Consider the following 19053-nt stretch of genomic DNA (forward strand, 5'->3'; position numbering starts at 1 on the left):
GGTGTTCACCACTGGTCTGGGGATTAAGGGTGGGCTGTGGGGTCCCCACTTCCAAAGAGGGATACCAGACAGTCTGGAGTGTGCCAGAAGCAGAGACCGTGGCTAGAGCTGGAGATCCAGGGGAACTTTAAAAAGAAGCCGCACATGGGCCCAAACACAGGAACCTGGTGAGGATCCAGGAGGGGGAGCCTGACCAGTTTAAACTCCACTTTTTCTGACATGCATCAGAAAATGCCCACGTTTAGTCTTTCAGTGAGGTAGGCCTCAGATTTGCCATTTCTTCAGCTCAGGGCTACCAGTTTAGAGGATCCGACAGAGACAGTCTGCTGTTGTCAGCATTCTCTATAGGGAGTTGGGATTCCAGTAAGTGTCTCCCCTCCTGGTGACAAGACAGACTGCTTGAAGAAGAAAGCTAAAGGGGACTATGCTTATTTCTAGTCCTAGCTACATAGTTTACAGCGCAGTTCTGCAGTATTCCCAGGTCTGAGTACCTTCGAAGAATAAGTTTGAATAGGGCTGTATGTCGTAAACAGGATCTGGGGAGAGCAGTGTTTAGCAAGGTACCTTACTAGCCCTTTGAGCGCATCACAGAATCACAGTTGACTTCTTACTGTACAGCCAACACATTAAACAGAGTAGCAGAGCTAACCACCAGCCATTTCCAAAGCCGCACTAAGGAAATAACCCTGCTTTGTTATAGTCTATGTAGGATTTTATACCATGCACATTACCATAGTATCTGAGCATCTTCCAGTCATGCATTAAGCAGAGGGACTAACATCTCATGTGTTTGCTCTCCTTCCCACCACAGGAGAAGTGTGTGCAGGGGAGTGCTTTGTTTTGTATTCTCACCAGTGTACACAGTGCTGTGTTTGGTATTGGTAGAGAAAGCCAGAGTCAAACACTCAGCCTTAGGGTGGAAGGTGGGGAAAATTTGTGATAGACCTTGGATCCTGTGGCAGTTCATTCCACAGGTTGGGATCTGTTTCCAAGAAAGCAGTCAGTTCTTTAAGACTACTTGTCCCCATGGAACTAGAAAGGGAGATTAATTAAGAGTATCATTCAGAAGCCAACTCAGACTGTAGTTGACAGCCATTAAACAGGTCTGAAATTGACTCTTGTGTTTCATTTCACTCCCATATCACAGAAAGCTGCCTGCTTTTCAGAGAATCAGTAGTGGGTTAGTATGTCAGAGCCAGTTTGGCACAGGAAAAGTATCCCTTCCTTGCTTTGTGGATTATACACTCTAGCCCTAGTGGACTCAAGGGTGGGAATATTAGATCAAGAAATTGTACAGAAGTAGTTCAGCAGCAAGCATTACTCATTCTGAAGCTGTGATAGTATTTAAAGTCTCTAGAGAACCTGCCATATTAGCTAGTGATTGCTGCATGTTTGTAGAGAACTATTAACGGAACTGATCTGAGCCCAGAAATCAAACATTGCTTCAATATATCCCTGAAGAGCGTTTTGGTTACTACGAACCTCAGGATCCCCATCAAGGACTTTAGCTACTTCGCTTTCAGGTGGCTATTAGCTTGCAGTGCTCAGAGCTAAAACTCTGCAGACCCAACCATTTAGATTTGCTACCTCAAGCTGCTGGAGTAATTTTAACATGAACACTAACGAGACCACAGACTTGTTTAAAGCTACAAGTCCTTATATGAAGGAGCAACATCGTAAGTAACTGACTTTCTGATCACATTTGAGTTGCCTGCTCCCTTATAGTGACTATTTAAGATGTTTCCTTTCTGCTGCCTTAGTTTGCAGATTGTATTTACTGTTTCCTAGAGACCCTCACAGAAATAAAGAGCTGCATTTCATGAACGTCTCCTAGTTAGCAGTTTAGGCACGAGAAAAGAATAAGAGCTCCAACTTGCAATCCTTGCTCACTTGATACAAGCCTCTAAGAATGAATCTTTGCTCCTAACATTCATCAGGGATCAGTCCAGAAAGAGAGAGACAGAGCCTAGTAACCTTCATCCAGAAAAATCAGCAGCCTAGTATATCTTGCTTTTCAGTTCTAAGCCTGGCTCTATTTTCTAGCTAATCTCAATATTAGTTTACTCTACTTCATTAACTTTTGCTGCTGCTCCTTTTCAAAATTTCCCCCTCTCAGCACTAACACTCTTCCCCAACTATCCCTTCCCCAAACACTAGCAGTATCTGCTATTTTAGCAATCAATCCACAACCTCCCCCCTTCCCACTATTTATAGATCTGGGAGGCACTGAATGGCAATCACCTGTGCTAATTCTGGCCCGCAAGAGAGCCACATCCTTCCACAAAGCAGCTGATTAGAAATGCATCCCAGCTGGGAATAGGCTTGGATTTTTTTCTTTCCCCTCCTTCCCCACCTCCCTTCCGCAGTTGTCTTGCTGAGCCATAGTAAAGTTGTGGTGCTTTTAAGTCATATACCAGATTCAGAGCAGTTTGGGGTCATTGACAAGGGATTTCTACAGCAAGCTGGTTAGTGCGCTGTGATCTGAAGATACCTGCGTGTTGTATGCATGCCCAGTGGCATTATTGTTAACCAGTGTTTGTTTCTAACAGGGGCCCTGGTGTCTTTTAAATTTTTTTACAAATTGCTATTAAAAACAGTGCGGAAAGGTTTTTCTTTCTGCTTTCTCAGTGAGGGGCATTTCAGCAAGGAAGAGAGACCCAGCCTTTCAGAGGTATTCAGGCTCCCAACTTCAGTTGAAATCAATAGGCGTTAGGGGTCTAGATTTCAATGGGCGTTAGGAGCCTAAATATCTCTGAGGATCTGGGCTAAACAATTAAAGTCCTGCTCACGCGTGCGCTGAGTTATATGCCCGAGCGTAGCCTCGTTGCCCGTGACGGGGCTGCCCACATGAATGAAGTTAAACACATGCAGGATGGGGGCTAACTAAGGTAGCCGACCTGCCTGTGTGCACAGAGAAGCGTGGGGCCCAACGGACTATACAGAGAAGCAATGGAAAGGACTGTACGAAGTGCTGCCAAAGCAAACAATTGACAAAAGAGAAAGGGGGGATCTGTTGCTAACTTCTTTCAGTTATGATAGGCCTCGATTCTACTGTGAGATCACAGGGGTCCCCCCCTGTGTGGATCTGATTGTAGGATGGTGGCCACTGTCACCTTGGGGGTTATCAGTCGCGCTAGTGATTGTAATATGATTGCTTTGAGATCCGGGAAGGAAGGGGCTATAGAAGTGCAAAACATTTGTTATTCTATCATGATTTCAAACTTGCGGCAAAGGGAAGGGCCAAGGCCCTGGTTCAGGAAAGCACTCGTGGGTCGTGTTTTCCTGCTGCTGCTGGAATTTCCCTCCTCCTCCGGCTCTCCCCAGGCAGCCAGCAGGTGGAGATAGACAGCTCGGGCTGAGCCTGGCCTTGCTGGTTGCTCTCTGAACCCGGCAGAGGAGCAGGAAGTGGAGGCAGAGGCAGGCTTGGGGAGCTGAGCTGTGTGGGGCATGGTGTTCGCAGGTGAGCGGCGGCCGCCTGGGGAGCACCGGGGGCGGCTGGGTCAGGCGGGGGGTGTAATGCAAGCGGGGCTGGGGCCCAAGCAAGGTTTTTACATTCATAACTGACGCAGCAAGCCCAGGGGTGCCGGGGCTCAGCCCGGGCACGGATTAAGCTCTGGTTCCCGGGGATGCTCGGAGAGCAAGTGGGACCAATTGGGACGGGTGCGGGAGGGGCAATAGGTGCCTATATAAGACACAGCCCCGACTATCCGGCCCGGCCCTCTGAAATCGGGGCCTCTGGTCGCTCTCCGCTCAGGGCTGAGCTTGCTAGCGGCCGGTTGCTCTGCAGCTGTTGTGGTCCTGTCCCCTTTCGCTGTGGGGCTGCCCTGTCCTTGGGGCGGGGGGTGCCAGGTTTGCTAGCCCCGCCGTACGTCTGCAAGAGCCCCGTAACGCAGTTGCTTATTCCGGGTCCTGCCCTGAAAGCAAGGTGGGACAGGCTGCCCCGTGTGTGTGTCGGGAGAGCGGCTGGACGGGAATGGAGCGATGCCCGTGTTCAGAGTCGTGTTCTTCTGCCTGCTCCGGGAAGGGGTCTCGGCGCACTGGGCTCTTCTGGGATTCTGTATTCTTTGTATGACTTTATTATTTGCATGCTGGTTAGTCCTACACACTAGGAATAAGGTTCCCTCGGACTGCTTGTTTCCCTGCAGCCAGGCCTGAGGTCCTGATGCAGTCACAACGGTCCTGCCATCCCCTGGCAAACGGCTTGGAGGTGTCGTGCATGCATATTCCTCACTAGCAATGTCAGAGCTGGGCGCAGACGCTCTCTGATTTCTACCCTGCCAAACTCCCGGCCACGACCGCGTTAAAGAAAAGATGCTGGGACCAGCGCAAAGGGCTTGGAGACCTCGCTCCTCTTGAAAAGATGGAGCAGGGACTGGCTTTTCATTGTGTGCGTCCAGCGCCTAGCCCACTGGATCCCTCATGACCACCTCCAGCTGCTGGCACAAGACGAGCAATAAATAATAATTGTGCATGACCCAGGTAGTGACCTGGAGCTGCAGGATCCAGGAACCGCTGTGAGCTAGCGGAGGGCTACACAAACTTGTCGTTCAGATTCCGACAATCCCTGATCCCGAGAGACGCTCCCTGGTGCGCAGTTCAGCAGGGCGAGCCGTGCAATGGTCCTCACTCCCAGTGCTGGCCGCGGGACTTGGCCGTGGCTTTGTTCACGGAGCTGCAACCGAGACGCAGGTGGTGGTACAGAGAGTGAAGGGCAATGGTGTTTCCGTGTTCCCGGAATAACAGACCCGCCCTCTTCTCTCTTGCGCAGGGTGCAGGACTGCGTGGCGCTCGGCCGCCCCACATAGAGATCCTGTCCCCTTCCCTTCAGGGGCTGTCACAGGGACATGGTGATACTCCGAGCAGGCCTCTGCCCCGGCCTCACGGCAGAGATGATCCAGCTTCTGAAAGCCAACAGCATCGCTACAGGTAAAGGGGCAGCCCGGGGTCTCAGCACTAGGATCTCCCCCACCTGGACTTCTGGGCGAACCCCGGGGAGTAGTCAGGGAAGGGCACAGAGCTCTCTCGCCCACTGGCTGTGCTCCTGCACCGATGGGCGGGACTGGCTGGGAGCTCAGTATTGTGCTCCAGGAGCATTCCCAGATCCTCCTACTGGACTCTGCTCTCTCCCTGGAGCAGTGTAGCGTAGGAGATGGGGCTCACGCCTTCCTCAGCAGTGTTAGGGGGTATGTACCTGAAGCCCGTTAAGGCAGCCAGACACCACGGAGCTGTGTCTGGCTCATCTCTGTATCTAAGGCGATGTCTGCGCGGCAAGTGTGAATGCAGCACACGGAGACATAGGTTTGACCTAGCCAGCTCGAGTAACACTAGCAGTGACACCGTGGCAGTGGCCACTCGAGAACATACACGGGGTCCCAAGCGGGTGTGTAAGGCCTGTACAGTGTGTAGAGTGTGCCGTGGCTTAATTGCTACAGTTAGCTGAGCTTGCGAGCTCGACGCTAGCTCAGGTGTGTCTATGCGTGCTGCAGTCACACATCGTATTGCCGTGGAGATGTGCCCTAAGGCTGTGGAGTAGCGTCCAGCACCGCAGCATTTTGGCACTTGGCACATCTTGTATATTTTATGTCATGCGTTGTCCGCTGGGCCTCTCCACGCTCTGCAGGGACACTGACATGCTGCACTTAGGCGCTATCTGCTATTCCTGTCTTGGGCTTCCACGCCACTCTGCCAACGCACTGGGGTCCTGCCGTGTCGCGCTCCCTGCCGTTGCAGTCCCGCGCCGCTCCTGAGCAGCTGACGACGACGGTGCCGTGGGTTTGCCAGCGGGTGATTGATAAGCCCCAAAGGCCGTTCACTTTACACTCCGTGCTCCTTTACAAACCCAGGAGTGAACGTGTCTCAGACTAGCCCTGTGACATCTTCAGTGAGCGTTCCTTTGATTCACCACTGCTAGCCATTGGGCTGAGCTCAGATAACACCGCTCGGCGTCTATGAGTGTGTACAGCTGCATGTTAGGTCTCACTGCCCAAAACTGGATTTGGCTCTGTCTTCTGGCTCGGGGAGGACAGGGCAGAATAGTGTCACCGTGTGTTATATCGAAGGAGTTCTCTGGCATTCCAGGGCTGTTACATTTTGGCCTCCAGCTGCTTATCTCTGACTGTTACTTGCAGTGGTGGACCTTGTCTCCTCGGACCTGGAGGAAGTTGCCCGGAAGTGCTGCCTGTCCTACAAGGTGAGAAGAGATTCCTTGGTTTTGATGTTTAATCTGGGAGCTAAAGCTGTAGCCTGCCGGAGAGAGCCATGTTTAGCCAAATGCTTTGATGTGGGTCGTCTGTCTGCAGAGACCTCACCCTAATGCACGACTGGGCTAACGATGCATCAGTCTGTCTGCTGGGTGCTGTAGATCTGACCCGATGTTCCTTAGGGCCTTCCGTCTGTCTGCAAAGGCTCCTTCTCTGGGGAAGTCGTCATTCTTTGTACTGAGGTAGTCTCCTAGCAGCCCCAGTCATGGACCACAACCCATTGTACTAGGCACAGTACAAACCCAGAACAAAGATGGTCCGTGCCACAGATCTCTCTCCAAATTCTTCAGTGTCCCATTTGGGGATGGCCGTCTGTCCACACAGGCCCTGGTCGCCGTGAGACGTGTGTTGCTGGCACAGTTTTCAGCCTTTCCTGTCAACGGGGCAGATCTCTACGAGGAACTCAAGAGCTCCACAGCCATCCTGTCTACAGGGAGCAAGAGGTGAGGACGTCACATGCGAAGGGGAGAGGGGCAAGGGTTAAAGCTGAATAGTTCTTCCCTTCCCCACCCTCTGTTGCCAGAAGCCAAGTTGGACTTGAAGCTTCAACCTGGAGACAGCTCCAGCCGCTTGGCTGAGATCTGAGCTGCCGCGGTATCTGTCAGGATTCCCTTCCAGCAGGGACTGAGCAGGAGACCTTGTGCACCTGGAAGCAGCAGGGCTGCCTCTTGAGTAGAGAGAGATTCTGCTTTGCCGGTCCACAGCATTAGCATGTTAGCACTAGTCACCTATTTCAAGCCACCAGCCTACACTCCTGCATTTGACCCTTGCTCTGACCCCCCATTGTATTCCTCTCCCCGAGCACTTGCACAGCTGCTGCATCCTGGCTGGAGATTTTTATCCCATTCGGTTGCAGAACGTTATAAGCATTTGCCCTGATGGCGATTTGAGCCATTAAGAATGGTGACTGCTGCCGGAACAGCAGTGATGGCCCTGAGCGTGAGGACCAGGGATAGAAATACTTGGTATCGACCACTCCCCCTTTCTCCTTCCCTACAGAAAGAGGAGTGAGAGGACGGGAGGAGAGTCCATGGGGATGTGGATGTGCTGGCTGAGTACATCTGAGACACAGATACCCAGAGGTTGCTGATTACCAGCCTTCATTAGCTCAGGATTGATGCTCTTTGTCGTTGTGTGTTTCTCCTTTAGCTTGGATAAGCTGCTGGACTCTGGCCTCTACACTGGGGAAGTGACCGAGCTCACAGGAGCGCCCAGCAGCGGCAAGACACAGGTAGGCCGTTCTGGGCCTAACAGAGCAGATGTTATAATTCCTCCCCCTCCTCCAGTTATTTAAGGTGGCAGCTCCCTACACCCCATCACCTGTGGCACATTCTGCATCCACAGGGAAGAGGGAGCTCGGGCCTCCTTTGTTACTCCACCTTTCATTGTTTGATGGTTGATACTGTGCTCATTGGGGTGCTAACTGGGGGGATATTTACAACAACTGAAGACCAATAAACAGCTGTTGCTGCACATCTGGCAAGAATCCAGACTCATCCTACCCCCTGTGGCCACTGATCTTCTTCAGCTACTAGCCCAAAGAAGGAGATGCGTTAAACTGACTCATCTTGCGCCATGTCCGAAACGGGGGGCTGTGAGCTGTGAACTTGGCTTTACCTAGAGCACATGGCAGGTGCCCAGGTGGAGTCCAAGGCCTGGATCTGTTTGGTGAGGTCTGCGTCAGTCTCCCTGCTAGCAGAGGTGAAGGGCCCTGGTGGCTCCGCTCTCCTGTCACTGTATGACTGCGTGATAGTGGTTTGCAGACAGCGAGCCCGCTCCTTAGCTTGGCTCAGGTGTAACGTGCTGGGTTCAGTTTGAAAACTAGCCCCTCCGCTAGGAAGGACGGCTGCAATGGGGTGAGATCCATCCACGCGCTCTCCCTCCTAGGTGTGCCTCAGCATAGCCGTGAGCATGTCCCACGACCTCAAGCAGAACGTCCTCTACGTCGACTCCACGGGCGGGTTCACGGCCTCTCGCCTGCTCCAGCTGGCTCAGACCAGGACAGGGGATGAAGAGGAGCAGGTCAGTGTGGCTGCATCCCTGACCCCGACTGCTTCCAGCGTCAAGAGCAGCGGAGCTAGTGACTTCTCGGCTGCTGTCGCTGACAGTGGCCTGCCCCTGAACCAGCAGAGCGGATACCCAGGAATCCGATTTTTCCTCTGACGGACTTTCAGGCAATTCCGTGCTCCAGCCTTCTGTCTTCTTGGGCTTCCCCTGGCTCCCTCTATGAGCACCAAACCTTCCTTTCCTGGCTCAGTGGGAGCTTTGGGTGCCCAGCACCTCCTGAGAATCAGGCCACCTATTCAGGTCCCTTGTTACAGATTTAAGCTGCCAAACATTGGCCTTAATTATTCTGTGCCTCAGTTTTCCCACCTGTAAAGTGGGGATAATGGCACTGCTACATGGGGGCAGTGGGCAGGGTTGAGGACCCTTGGATTAAAGATGCTTGTAGACGTGTTGGCTGGGAATGCTGAGCACCAGGTTCGAACATATTGTAGCCACCCGGACTTTGAAAGGTCTTGTTTGGGTTTGGAGGATGGTGCGGTTCATGGAGAGGGTGAGGCTGGGTCTGAATGAGCTGTCTCTGCGTGATGCTTCTGCTCTCCTCTCCCTGCAGGTGGAGGCTCTGCAGAGGATTCAGGTGGCCCGGGTGTTCGATGTCTATAAAATGCTGGATGTGTTACAGGAGCTCCGGTGCAGCGTGTCCCAGCAGGTGGGGCTCTGGCTCTCTTGCTGTGATTGTGTAACGATCCACTCAGTCAGGGCGGTGGCCCGATCCTGGGAAGCCGCGGGGCTGCTCACTTGAGTTCGAACGTGCAGGATCGGGTGGACATCAGGATTTCCAGGCTACTTCAAGACTCCGATCTCTTCATCCTGCCCCAGAGCTGCTGGTGGCCACGCATCCTGTGCTGGCATAAGCTGTACTGGTGCCACTCTGTGTGGCACTTGGTGCCCTATGTGTTGCCCTCACACACTCTGTGCTTTGCTCCCCAGGTCCTGAGCTCCTCGGGGCCGGTGAAGGTGCTGGTGGTTGACTCCGTCTCAGCAGTGATTTGCCCGCTCCTCGGAGGCAGGCAGGCGGAGGGTGAGTGAGGGGCGCCGTGGAGCGAGCACGGTTTGAGGATTCGAAACTGGGTCTCTGCAGCAAAGAAACACTGAGCTACCCATGGTGGGGACAGACAATTCCAGTATTTCTTCTGGATCTTGCTAATTACCTGCAACATTTCCAGATGGTATTCTGTGCTGTCGATGAGCCCCAGTATAGTCTGATCCCTGAGCCCGCATGGAATGGGGAGAGGAAAATTTTGTTGTTGTGTTTTATTCCAGGGCGGTGTGGGGTTATATAACAATGCAGCAGATACAATGCACTTACTGGAGACCACCTAAAGATGTACCATTCAGATACCCCCTTATTCGCTCCCTCCCAGATAAGCTCGAACACCTAGCTGATTTCTTACTCGTCAGAATTTTGTGGGGCTGCTGGAACCTCTACAGATTTTTGTCACTGATTTCTAGTAAGCTGGGGGTGGCGGGGCTGGATTGATCCTGGAACTGGACGGCCACTGGTAAAACACTTCACATAGGCCAGAGCGTAACTTCTAGTCACTACTGACTTGGGCTGCATTTGATTGCACCTAAGAGTGAGGGACTCCATTGCCAGTCCTCTGAGCCATCTGGCCTGTAGTTATTGGAAGTCAGTGGGGAAAACGTCACCTAGCGGCTGTCTGGTGGCCTGAGACAAGCAGGAGACTCGCAGTCCGGTTTCTAGAGGACAAGTGTTCACGCTGGTCACTATCACAATTAGGGCTGGGTGGCAGTCTCAGCAGTGAGGCAAAGGGTTGAATGGGTCATGGACAGTCATGTGGCCTAGTGGGGGAAGGCATTGTGGCGTAGTGGATAAAGCACTCGACTGGGACTCAGGGGAGTTCTATTCTTGGCTCTCCACCTGGCTTATCGGATGACCTTGCACAAGTTGCTTTCCTTCTCAGTTACCCCAGCTGTAAAATGGGGATAATACTACTGACCTCCTTTGTAACGCTCTTTGAGATCTGTTGATGAGAAGCACCGTAGAAGAGCTAGGTGGTGATATTATTCTAGCACTGGTCCCCCTGGCTCAGGGGTGGTGCCCGTTAATGGGGTGTGTGTTGGGGGTGGAGGAGGGAAAGATGGAACTGCTGCTGCCCATGCTAGGTTTGTTCCCTGGATACGAGAAATATCCAGGGACTGACAAATAAGCATGTATTAACTGCACTAAGTACATAATCTATCGGGGTCACCTGTCTGGGTGGGAGTGCGGAGGACTGAGGGAACTGCTCCTGATTCATTCTCTCAGGAGAGGGTCCTAGGTCTCGAAGAAACTGCCGATGGAAGCAAGCCCTGAAATGCTATTGTATCGTCATCCACAGGCTTGGCCCTCATGATGCAGCTGGCCAGGGAACTGAAGACCCTCGCCAGAGAACTGAGCATGGCTGTGGTGGTGAGTTCGTTGGCCTTTGCTTTGCTCTTCCTGGGCTGGGAGCAGGGGACCCGGAGTTGAAAAGAATTTGGGGGCAGAGAATGATGACAGAGGTGAATCTGTTCAAAGCCGCACAGGAGCAGGCAGTGAGACTTCTGCAACTCTGCAAGCATCAGTGGCCTGGGACGGTTCTCTGAACTGCATCTAAATTTCCACAAACTGCCTGGCGAGAACAGAGCTGAGCAAGCCGTGGCTTTTATTAACTCTGCCAACCGGCTAGTTCTGCTCATTGATCCCGGAGGAGTTCAGGACAGGTAGATGACAGGGCTGTTTGCATTGTTCTCTGAGGCAACAACTGATGTAGATTCCTATATGATCTAGGTGCCTGGCTAGTTGCCAGAGTGGCCCTTGAGCCAGTTGTCTTTGGGTAGGTACAGGGCATTACAGCATTTATAAACGGATGGGGCCTCCGTGCTCTGTCCTTTGGTTCTGGGCGTTTGCACAGAGGGTTTGACTCCTAGGAGGAATGCTGTGACCCTGATCAATGTGCCGAATGGGGAGGTCCTGGCTGAGAAGCATCACGAATAGTCAATATACTGGAGCCGGCATTAAAATGTATGGGGAGAATCCGGCTTTGCCGTTGCTCTAATCACCCATAAAGCAGCAAGCAAAGAAGCAGAGGGGAAGAACAGTTACAGATTCAAGGTTAAACTCACCGCCTGGGAGGCACTGCAGTTCCCAGGAATGAGGGAGTCAGCTATACATTGGCCTCTCCTTGCTTCATGGCCAATCTGGGGCCAGCATTCATTTTAAGCCAACGCACAGGTCTTATCGAAGCCGTTTGTGTTACCCATGCGAACACACTGTGGCTTTTTGTCTCCCTCTAATGGCCGGAGCAGGTATAGTCAATTGAGCCCATTTGAGCTAACAGACCTGGTGCTTTAGCTCAAGTAGTGGAGGTTCATGTTTCTAAAACATAAAGTGGTGGCCAGGCAGGGGTATGGACTGTGGTGGACTGGAGAACTGCCTGCTTGGGGAAGCTTGTCCAGTACTGCTTGAGCTAAAAGATAACCTTGGAAGCAGTAACGCATTTGTAAACCTGTATACATGGCCTAGCCACTGGAGAGGCACAAAGAGCCACACCGGATGATATTTCGAAGGGCACAGGGCTTAATTTGTGCCAGGGCTGAGCCCCGGCACCTCTAGGCCGGGCAGTTCTTAGCCCCGGCACCTCTAGGCCGGGCAGTTCTTAGCCCCGGCACCTCTGGGCCTCCCGAGTCAGTTATGAAAGTAAAAAAACTTGCTTGAGCCCTGGCACCTCTTTCATGACCAATTAAGCACTGGACGGGCAGCATGGCCAGTCATGACAAGGGGCAAAGGAACAAAAATCAGTGGAAGCAGCTGATTGCATCCATTAGCTCCCTCATCATCAAGAAAGGGATAGATAATAAGACAGAAAATATCATGTTGCCTCTATATAAATCCATGGTACGCCCACACCTTGAATACTGCGTGCAGATGTGGTCGCCCCATCTCAAAAGAGTTATATTGGAATTGGAAAAGGTTCAGAAAAGGGCAACAGAAATGATTAGGGGTATAGAACGGCTTCCGTATGAGGAGAGATTAATAAGACTGGGACTTTTCAGCTTGGAAAAGAGGCGACTAAGGGGGGATATGATAGAGGTCTATAAAATCATGACTGGTGTGAGAAAGTAAATTACTCCTTCTCATAATACAAGAACAAGGGGGCACCAAATGAAATTAATAGGTAGCCGGTTTAAAACAAACACAAGAAAGTATTTTTTCATGCAACGCACTGTCAACCTCTGGAACTCCTTGCCAGAGGGTGTTGTGAAGGCCAAAACTATGACGGGGTTCAAAAAGGAGCTAGTTAGATTCATGGAAGATAGGTCCATCAATGGCTACTAGCCAGAATGGGCAGGAATGGTGTCCCTAGCCTCTGTTTGCCAGAAGCTGGGATTGGGTGACAGGGGATGGATCACTTGATGATAACCTGTCTATTCATTCCCTTTAGGGCACCTGGCATTGGCCACTGTCAAAGGACAGGACACTGGGCTTGATGGACCTTTGGTCTGACCCAGTATGGCCGTTATGTTCTAAGTGTCCCAGTGTTTCATTGCAAGAAGTAGCAGTTATTGCTGGTAACTGGCTGGAACTGATAAGCTGGTTTGTTGCATTCCAGGTGACTAACCACGTGACCAGAGATGGCAGCAGTGGTCACCTGAAACCAGCCCTAGGTCGCTCCTGGAGTTTTGTGCCCAGCACCCGGGTGCTGTTAGAGAGCAGAGAAGGCACTTGGGGACAAGCTAGCACCCGTCGCATTGCTTCCTTAACAAAATCGCCCCGGCAGGTGAGACTTTCCTGGAGAGCCCGTCTGGGAATGGTGGGGATGGCCGTGGAGAAGGTGGTTTGGAGTTAAGTCAGAGATAGGATGCCAGGCAAGGACTGAGTCCTTAGGGAAATAATGCAAGAACTCTGGCTTCATTCAAGAGTCACCAGCAGGACTCTGTGATGGGCTTTGGGGACTTGAAGAAAATACAACCAAGCTATAAACTGTGGAAGTGCATGCATTTCCCCCGCTTCTAAATGGCCCATTTTATCATTCCGGACATACTAAATCAGTTGCTCCATTTCTAATTTGGGTCACACTGACTCAGTCGTTCCATCGAAACACTCCTGACTATGCATGGTCGTTAAAGATCCCATATAACTACTGGCAAGAGGAAGCACATTGGCTCAGGTGTCCTGGTCAGTTACTAACATGGGTGACTATATCGTATTGTTCTCACTGCAGCTTCAAATTAGATACTATGGGCCAAGCCCTCAGATGGTGTAAATCCATGTAACTCCATTGAAATCACTGGATCTATGGTGATTTATACCACCTGAAGCTCTGGCCCTATATTCTGTTTCTCTTCCTGAGCCAAATTGCTGTTGAGTGTATTTGTATTGCAGTGGTGTCCAGAAGCCCAAATCAAAATCAGAGCCATATTGTACTGGACACTAAATAAAATAGTTAAAGACGATCCCTGTCCCCAAAGAGCTTACAGTGTAACACTGACAGTAGGTACAGATGTGCCCTTAATTATGGACTCTTAGGGCTTGTCTACATGGGGACATAGAGGAAAGTTTATCCGAATTAACTAAATGTGTGAATTTGAAATGGATCAGTTAAATCACATTAAATCCCTGTGTGTATTTACTTATTTCACTTTGGAAGTGAATTAAAATAAACTGAATTAAAGCCACTTTAATTCTGAATGAGGGTGTTCACACCAGGATTTAATATGGTTTCACTAATCCAGTTCAAATTCATGCCTTCAGTTAATTCGGATTAACTTTCCTGGATGCCTCGGTATATACAAGCCCTTAGATATGTGAGCTTAATTTCCTCTTGGCTTCCCTTACAGCCAACTGGGATTGAGGTGGAGCTGGACATCGGAAGCTGTGGGGTATTGGAAGAGAGCCCAGCTGCATCCGGAGAGGGACGCTGATGGAGGGTGAAAAGTGAACAGCAGATTACAAGGGCCTTTACTGTGGACACCTTTGCAGCTAATATTACTGAAGACTGCAGAACCAGACCACGTTAGCCAAGCCATCTTGGTGGCCAGGAGAGATGCTTGGAGTCCCAGAAGAAAGGACTGTAGAAACAGGTCTGTTTCCTGTTGTCTTTGCCAATTAAGGAACTCCCTCATCCTGGACAAGGGAGGTTTGGGGTTCCAAGGAGATCTCAGAGGAATGCGTTTGAGTCAGACAAGCACTGCGTGTGGCTGTAGCACTTTTCTGGAGTGCATTAAAACCACAAGCCCTTTCCTGGGGGTTCTGTGGATTATCAGGGGAACCTTTGTCTCAGGGTGTCATGGGATCAGCGGGAATTTTGCTGAATTATTTGATGAATAAACACCAGACTGTTGGTAACGTGGCTTTTTATAACCAACTGCTGCCTGATCCCAGAACCTCCAGCTCTCTAGTGAGGGTCCCTGGGAGGCCTCAAAGAATATCATCAAGACCTTCAGGAGCTGGAATTCCATCTACTGTAGCTGCCATTAGTTTTAGTCCTGTTATACCTCTAAAGGATCATCACTACAGCAACCTTCAGGCCTGGGTCCCGCTCTGCTTATTCTGTAGCAGCACTAGGGTGGACATAGGCTGCTAAAGGGAAACCACATGATAAGTTCTCAGAGCTTTTTATGGTCACATCTTTTCGACCCAGAGTAATCATGGGTAGTTTGTAGGTGGGGGCAGTGGTATTTTAGTGTATATTGCATAAAGAGTTGCTGCTACCTCATGGAAAAAGGTATAAGTGTCTTGGGCCAGAGCCTTAGCTGGTGCAAATTGGGTGTTGCTCCTGATTGACAGCAGTGGAGGATCTGGTCCCGTGTTTACGCACTTTTTGGCTGATGTATTTGATATCACTTCCTGTATTTCTCTTCCTTTGACTTTAAAAAAAAAAAAATTATTATAAGGAATATTTTGCTTGGAAAACAGGAACTTTGTTTTAATGAGGTTATTCTACACCTGCTGCTGTGCCTGCAAACGATCACGATTTCGAGTGAGGACAGACGGACTCTAAGGCCTTGCCTGAACTCAGGGAATTATACAGAAAAACACCCACCTGATTTAGCTGAATCAGTGTTTGCACCAGTGAGAACATTAGAGTAAACAAGGCTCTGGTCTCCGGATCCATTTCTACCATCACATGGATTCGACTTGCTTTTCACTAATGCTGCAATGTAAACAGGTCCAGCTTCATTCTATACCCTGGCTCCCATTCGTGTTAGCACTGCTGCAGCCAAACTGGTGTTTGACTCAGTAAGGAGTTTTTGTAAATTTCCCCAGAGTACACATGGACTTAAGGTTTTCTATTTTTGTCTGTAGGCAAGTGTCCCTGGTAATGAAAGGGGCAAAGAAACACACAAAACGGATCTGAGATCTCGATCTAATCGCCCTAAACTGCATGTTTTTCAGAATTTCCCAGGAGGCAGCAGCATTTCTGGGTTTTGCTACCATTAGATTTTGTTTCACTCACCCGTGTGTTGCTACAGTGCTTGTGAGAACCCCAGATCTCCATTCTCTCAGGGATATAATTTAACAAGAAGGTCTACAACACCTCCCATTAACTCAGCCAACCAACAATTTAATGCAAATAGTCGTCATGCGTGTCTGGTGGAGATACAATGGGCCAAATTCTCTGCTGCTGTAAATTGCCACAGCTCCCTTGAAGTCGGTGGAGCTGTTCCAATTTACACCCAGAGCAGGCATGATCTCACTCTTTGCCCCCCAAAAGCCAGAAACAGTAATCTCAATAGAACTCAATGCATCAAAGAGAAGGAAGAGCAGAGGTGACTCTGGTCAGGATCTGAACCCCCAGCAGGGCTGGGCTTGGGTTCAGATTTATTCCCCCGGTTGAATCTCATGCAGGGGTTCAGACCCTAAGCCAGCTCTTGCTTGGGGTAAAGGGTTGAACCCAGATCCATGACCCACTGGTCAGGGGAGTCAGATCTTAGAGGCAGGTCCTTAGAGCCAGGTCGGGGGGATGATCTTGGAGCCTGGACTCTGCCTGGGGGCATTCAGCTTTGATCCTGAAACAGGGCCCTGCCCAGGGCTATGAAGCTCCAGCTAGGTCCTGCCTGGGGGCTCTTGTAGCCCAAGGGTGGGATTTGCAGGGTATGGGGACCCCGGCACCAGGCTCTGTAGTGGGGTGAGGATAGGGTGACCAGATGGCCCAATATTAGGGGCTTTATTTTATATAAGCAACTATACCCCCCTCCCTGGAAAAAAAAATCCTGATTTTTCACACTTGCTATCTGGTTCCCCTAGGTGAGGGGACCCGCCCCTGCCTCGGGCGGGATTCGAACCGGAATTCCCAGGGGCTAGTTATTTCCGCCCTGATGGTCTAAAAGCACCACTCCCAGCGTGAGCTGCGCTGTCCCCGCCTCCCCACCAGAGGTCGCGGTGGCAGCGCCGGCTGGCAGGGCGGAGAGGCCGCTCTAGCCCTCCTCTCTGTGGCTTCCGCCGCTCTGGCCCCCGTCTCTTTGGCTGGCTCCGGCCGGGGTGGGCAGTTATCATAGCGCCGCCGCCGCGCGGGGTGGAGGGGGAGGTTCGGTGCAGCCGCCCGCGCCGTCCCCTTCCCCTTCCCCTCGCCGGAGGGGCGGGCCCGGGCCGGGCGATACCGGAGACACCCCCCCCCCGGGAGCGAGGGGCAGAGCAGGTGAGGGGGGCGGGGTGCCCGGGGTTGGGGGGGGGCGGGGTGCCCGGGGTTGGGGGGGCGGCGGCAGGAGAGGGGCGGGGTGCCCGGGGTTGGGGGCTGCAGGAGAGAGGCGGGGTGCCCGGGGTTGGTGGGGGGGGGCTGCAGGAGAGAGGCGGGGGAGGCGGCGGCAGGAGAGAGGCGGGGGGACGGGGTTGGTGGGGGGGGGCTGCAGGAGAGAGGCGGGGTGCCCGGGGTCGGGGGGGGGGCTGCAGGAGAGAGGCGGGGTGCCCGGGGTTGGTGGGGGGGGGCTGCAGGAGAGAGGCGGGGGAGGCGGCGGCAGGAGAGAGGCGGGGGGACGGGGTGCCCGGGGTTGGGGGGGCGGCGGCAGGAGAGGGCCAGGGTGCCCGGGGTTGGGGGGGGCTGCAGGAGAGAGGCAGGGTGCCTGGGGTTGGGTAGACGGTGGGGGGAGTGGGCTGCCGGGGCGGGCTGCCCGGGGTTGGGGGGGGGGAAGAGAGAGGCGGGGGGGCGGGGTGCCCGGGGTTGGGGGGTGGCAGGAGGGGGCGGGGTGCCCGGGGTTGGGGGGGCGGCGGCAGGAGGGGGGCGGGGTGCCCGGGGTTCGGGGGGGCGGCGGCAGGAGAGGGGCGGGGTGCCCGGGGTTGGGGGGGGGCTGCAGGAGAGAGGCGGGGGAGGCGGGGTGCCCGGGGTCGGGGGGGCGGCGGCAGGAGAGAGGCGGGGGGGCGGGGGGACGAGGTGCCCGGGGTTGGGGGGGCGGCGGCGGCAGGAGAGGGGTGGGGTGCCCGGGGTTGGGGGGGGCTGCAGGAGAGAGGCAGGGTGCCTGGGGTTGGGTAGACGGTGGGGGGAGCGGGCTGCCGGGGCGGGCTGCCCGGGGTTGGGGGGGGAAGAGAGAGGCGGGGGGGCGGGGTGCCCGGGGTTGGGGGGTGGCAGGAGGGGGCGGGGTGCCCGGGATTGGGGGGGCGGCGGCAGGAGGGGGGTGGGGTGCCCGGGGTTCGGGGGTCGGCGGCAGGAGAGGGGTGGGGTGCCCGGGGTTGGGGGGGGGACGGGGTGCCCGGGGTTGGGGGGGCGGCGGCAGGAGAGGGCCAGGGTGCCCGGGGTTGGGGGGGCTGCAGGAGAGAGGCGGGGTGCCTGGGGTTGGGTAGACGGTAGGGGGAGCAGGCTGCCGGGGCGGGGTGCCCGGGGTTGGGGGGGGAAGAGAGAGGCGGGGGGGCGGGGTGCCCGGGATTGGGGGGGCGGCAGGAGAGAGGCGGGGGGGGGTTGTGTGTGTGTTGGGTTATTGGGCTTTGTTCTCTCTAGGGCAGGGGGTGAGGAGAAGGGGGCTGTATTTCTGCAGAGGGGTTGGGGAAGGGTTGGACAGCCCCTTAACAAAGGCTGGTGGGTAAAGGACTGGCTGATTGTGGGGACTGGGAGTTAGGAGCTGCTGTGTTTCTAACCCCTGGCTTCAGTGCTGGCAGGTAAGTCCCGTTCTCTCTCTGTGTGCCTCACTTTCCCCATATGGCCACAGTGACACTGACCCGCCTCGGAGAGGGTTGTGAGGCTCAGTTAGTTACTGTGTGTAAATGCTGTCAGACAGTAGAGTGCTGTGTAAGTGTCAAGCGTTGTTATTTTGCCTAAGCTGTTTGCTCTCCTGTGCATTTTATCACGTCCAAAGGGCGCTCGTTTGGTACAATGCCAGTGGCATTAGGATGCTGTTTTCTTGATGTAACAGAGCCAAACTAATTTCTCAATGAATAACTTTACCCTTATAGTTGAAATACCCTCCCTGTTTTTATGTCATAAACAAAATCAGGCAAAAATTAAATATTTCTCTTAACAAAGTGTAAACAATGATGGAACTGTAGCAAGACGGCATTATCTGTGAGCCAGGTGAAAAGTAAAGGTAGTTTGACTGTTCTTAAGAGGCTTTTTCCTGTAAGCTAAACAAAGTGTTGCCTATGTTGTTGGGGAAGTAATGACATGCCTTGTCAAGGTAGGCTTCTAACAAACATTGCAGTATTATGTTTAGTTGTAAATAAGTTTGAAAACTCACTTACTCACAGTCCAGTCTGAATTTGTACAGATTAGGCACTTATGGGGGGAAGGGAGCACATGCAATCACTTTACATGTTTTG

The 19053-nt window shown here is 52.9% G+C and overlaps 1 protein-coding gene across 2 annotated transcripts; it reads left to right on the top strand.

Moving 5' to 3' along the window:
* The first annotated feature begins 4844 nt into the window (after nucleotides 1-4844).
* RAD51D (RAD51 paralog D) lies at nucleotides 4845-14645 on the top strand. 2 transcript variants are annotated; one of them, XM_065418361.1, is made up of 10 exons: nucleotides 4845-4926; nucleotides 6129-6190; nucleotides 6585-6703; nucleotides 7410-7491; nucleotides 8148-8282; nucleotides 8878-8973; nucleotides 9255-9345; nucleotides 10667-10737; nucleotides 12920-13087; nucleotides 14148-14645. In XM_065418361.1, the coding sequence occupies exons 1-10, from the start codon at nucleotides 4845-4847 to the stop codon at nucleotides 14229-14231; spliced, it is 990 nt and encodes a 329-aa protein (XP_065274433.1). In that variant the 3' UTR covers nucleotides 14232-14645. The 2 variants fall into 2 exon arrangements, with proteins under 2 accessions (XP_065274433.1, XP_065274434.1); XM_065418362.1 differs by lacking the exons at nucleotides 6585-6703; nucleotides 7410-7491; nucleotides 8148-8282.
* The last annotated feature ends 4408 nt before the right edge of the window (nucleotides 14646-19053 follow it).

The sequence above is a fragment of the Emys orbicularis genome, chromosome 17, assembly GCF_028017835.1.
Source record: "Emys orbicularis isolate rEmyOrb1 chromosome 17, rEmyOrb1.hap1, whole genome shotgun sequence".
Lineage (NCBI taxonomy): Eukaryota > Metazoa > Chordata > Testudines > Emydidae > Emys > Emys orbicularis.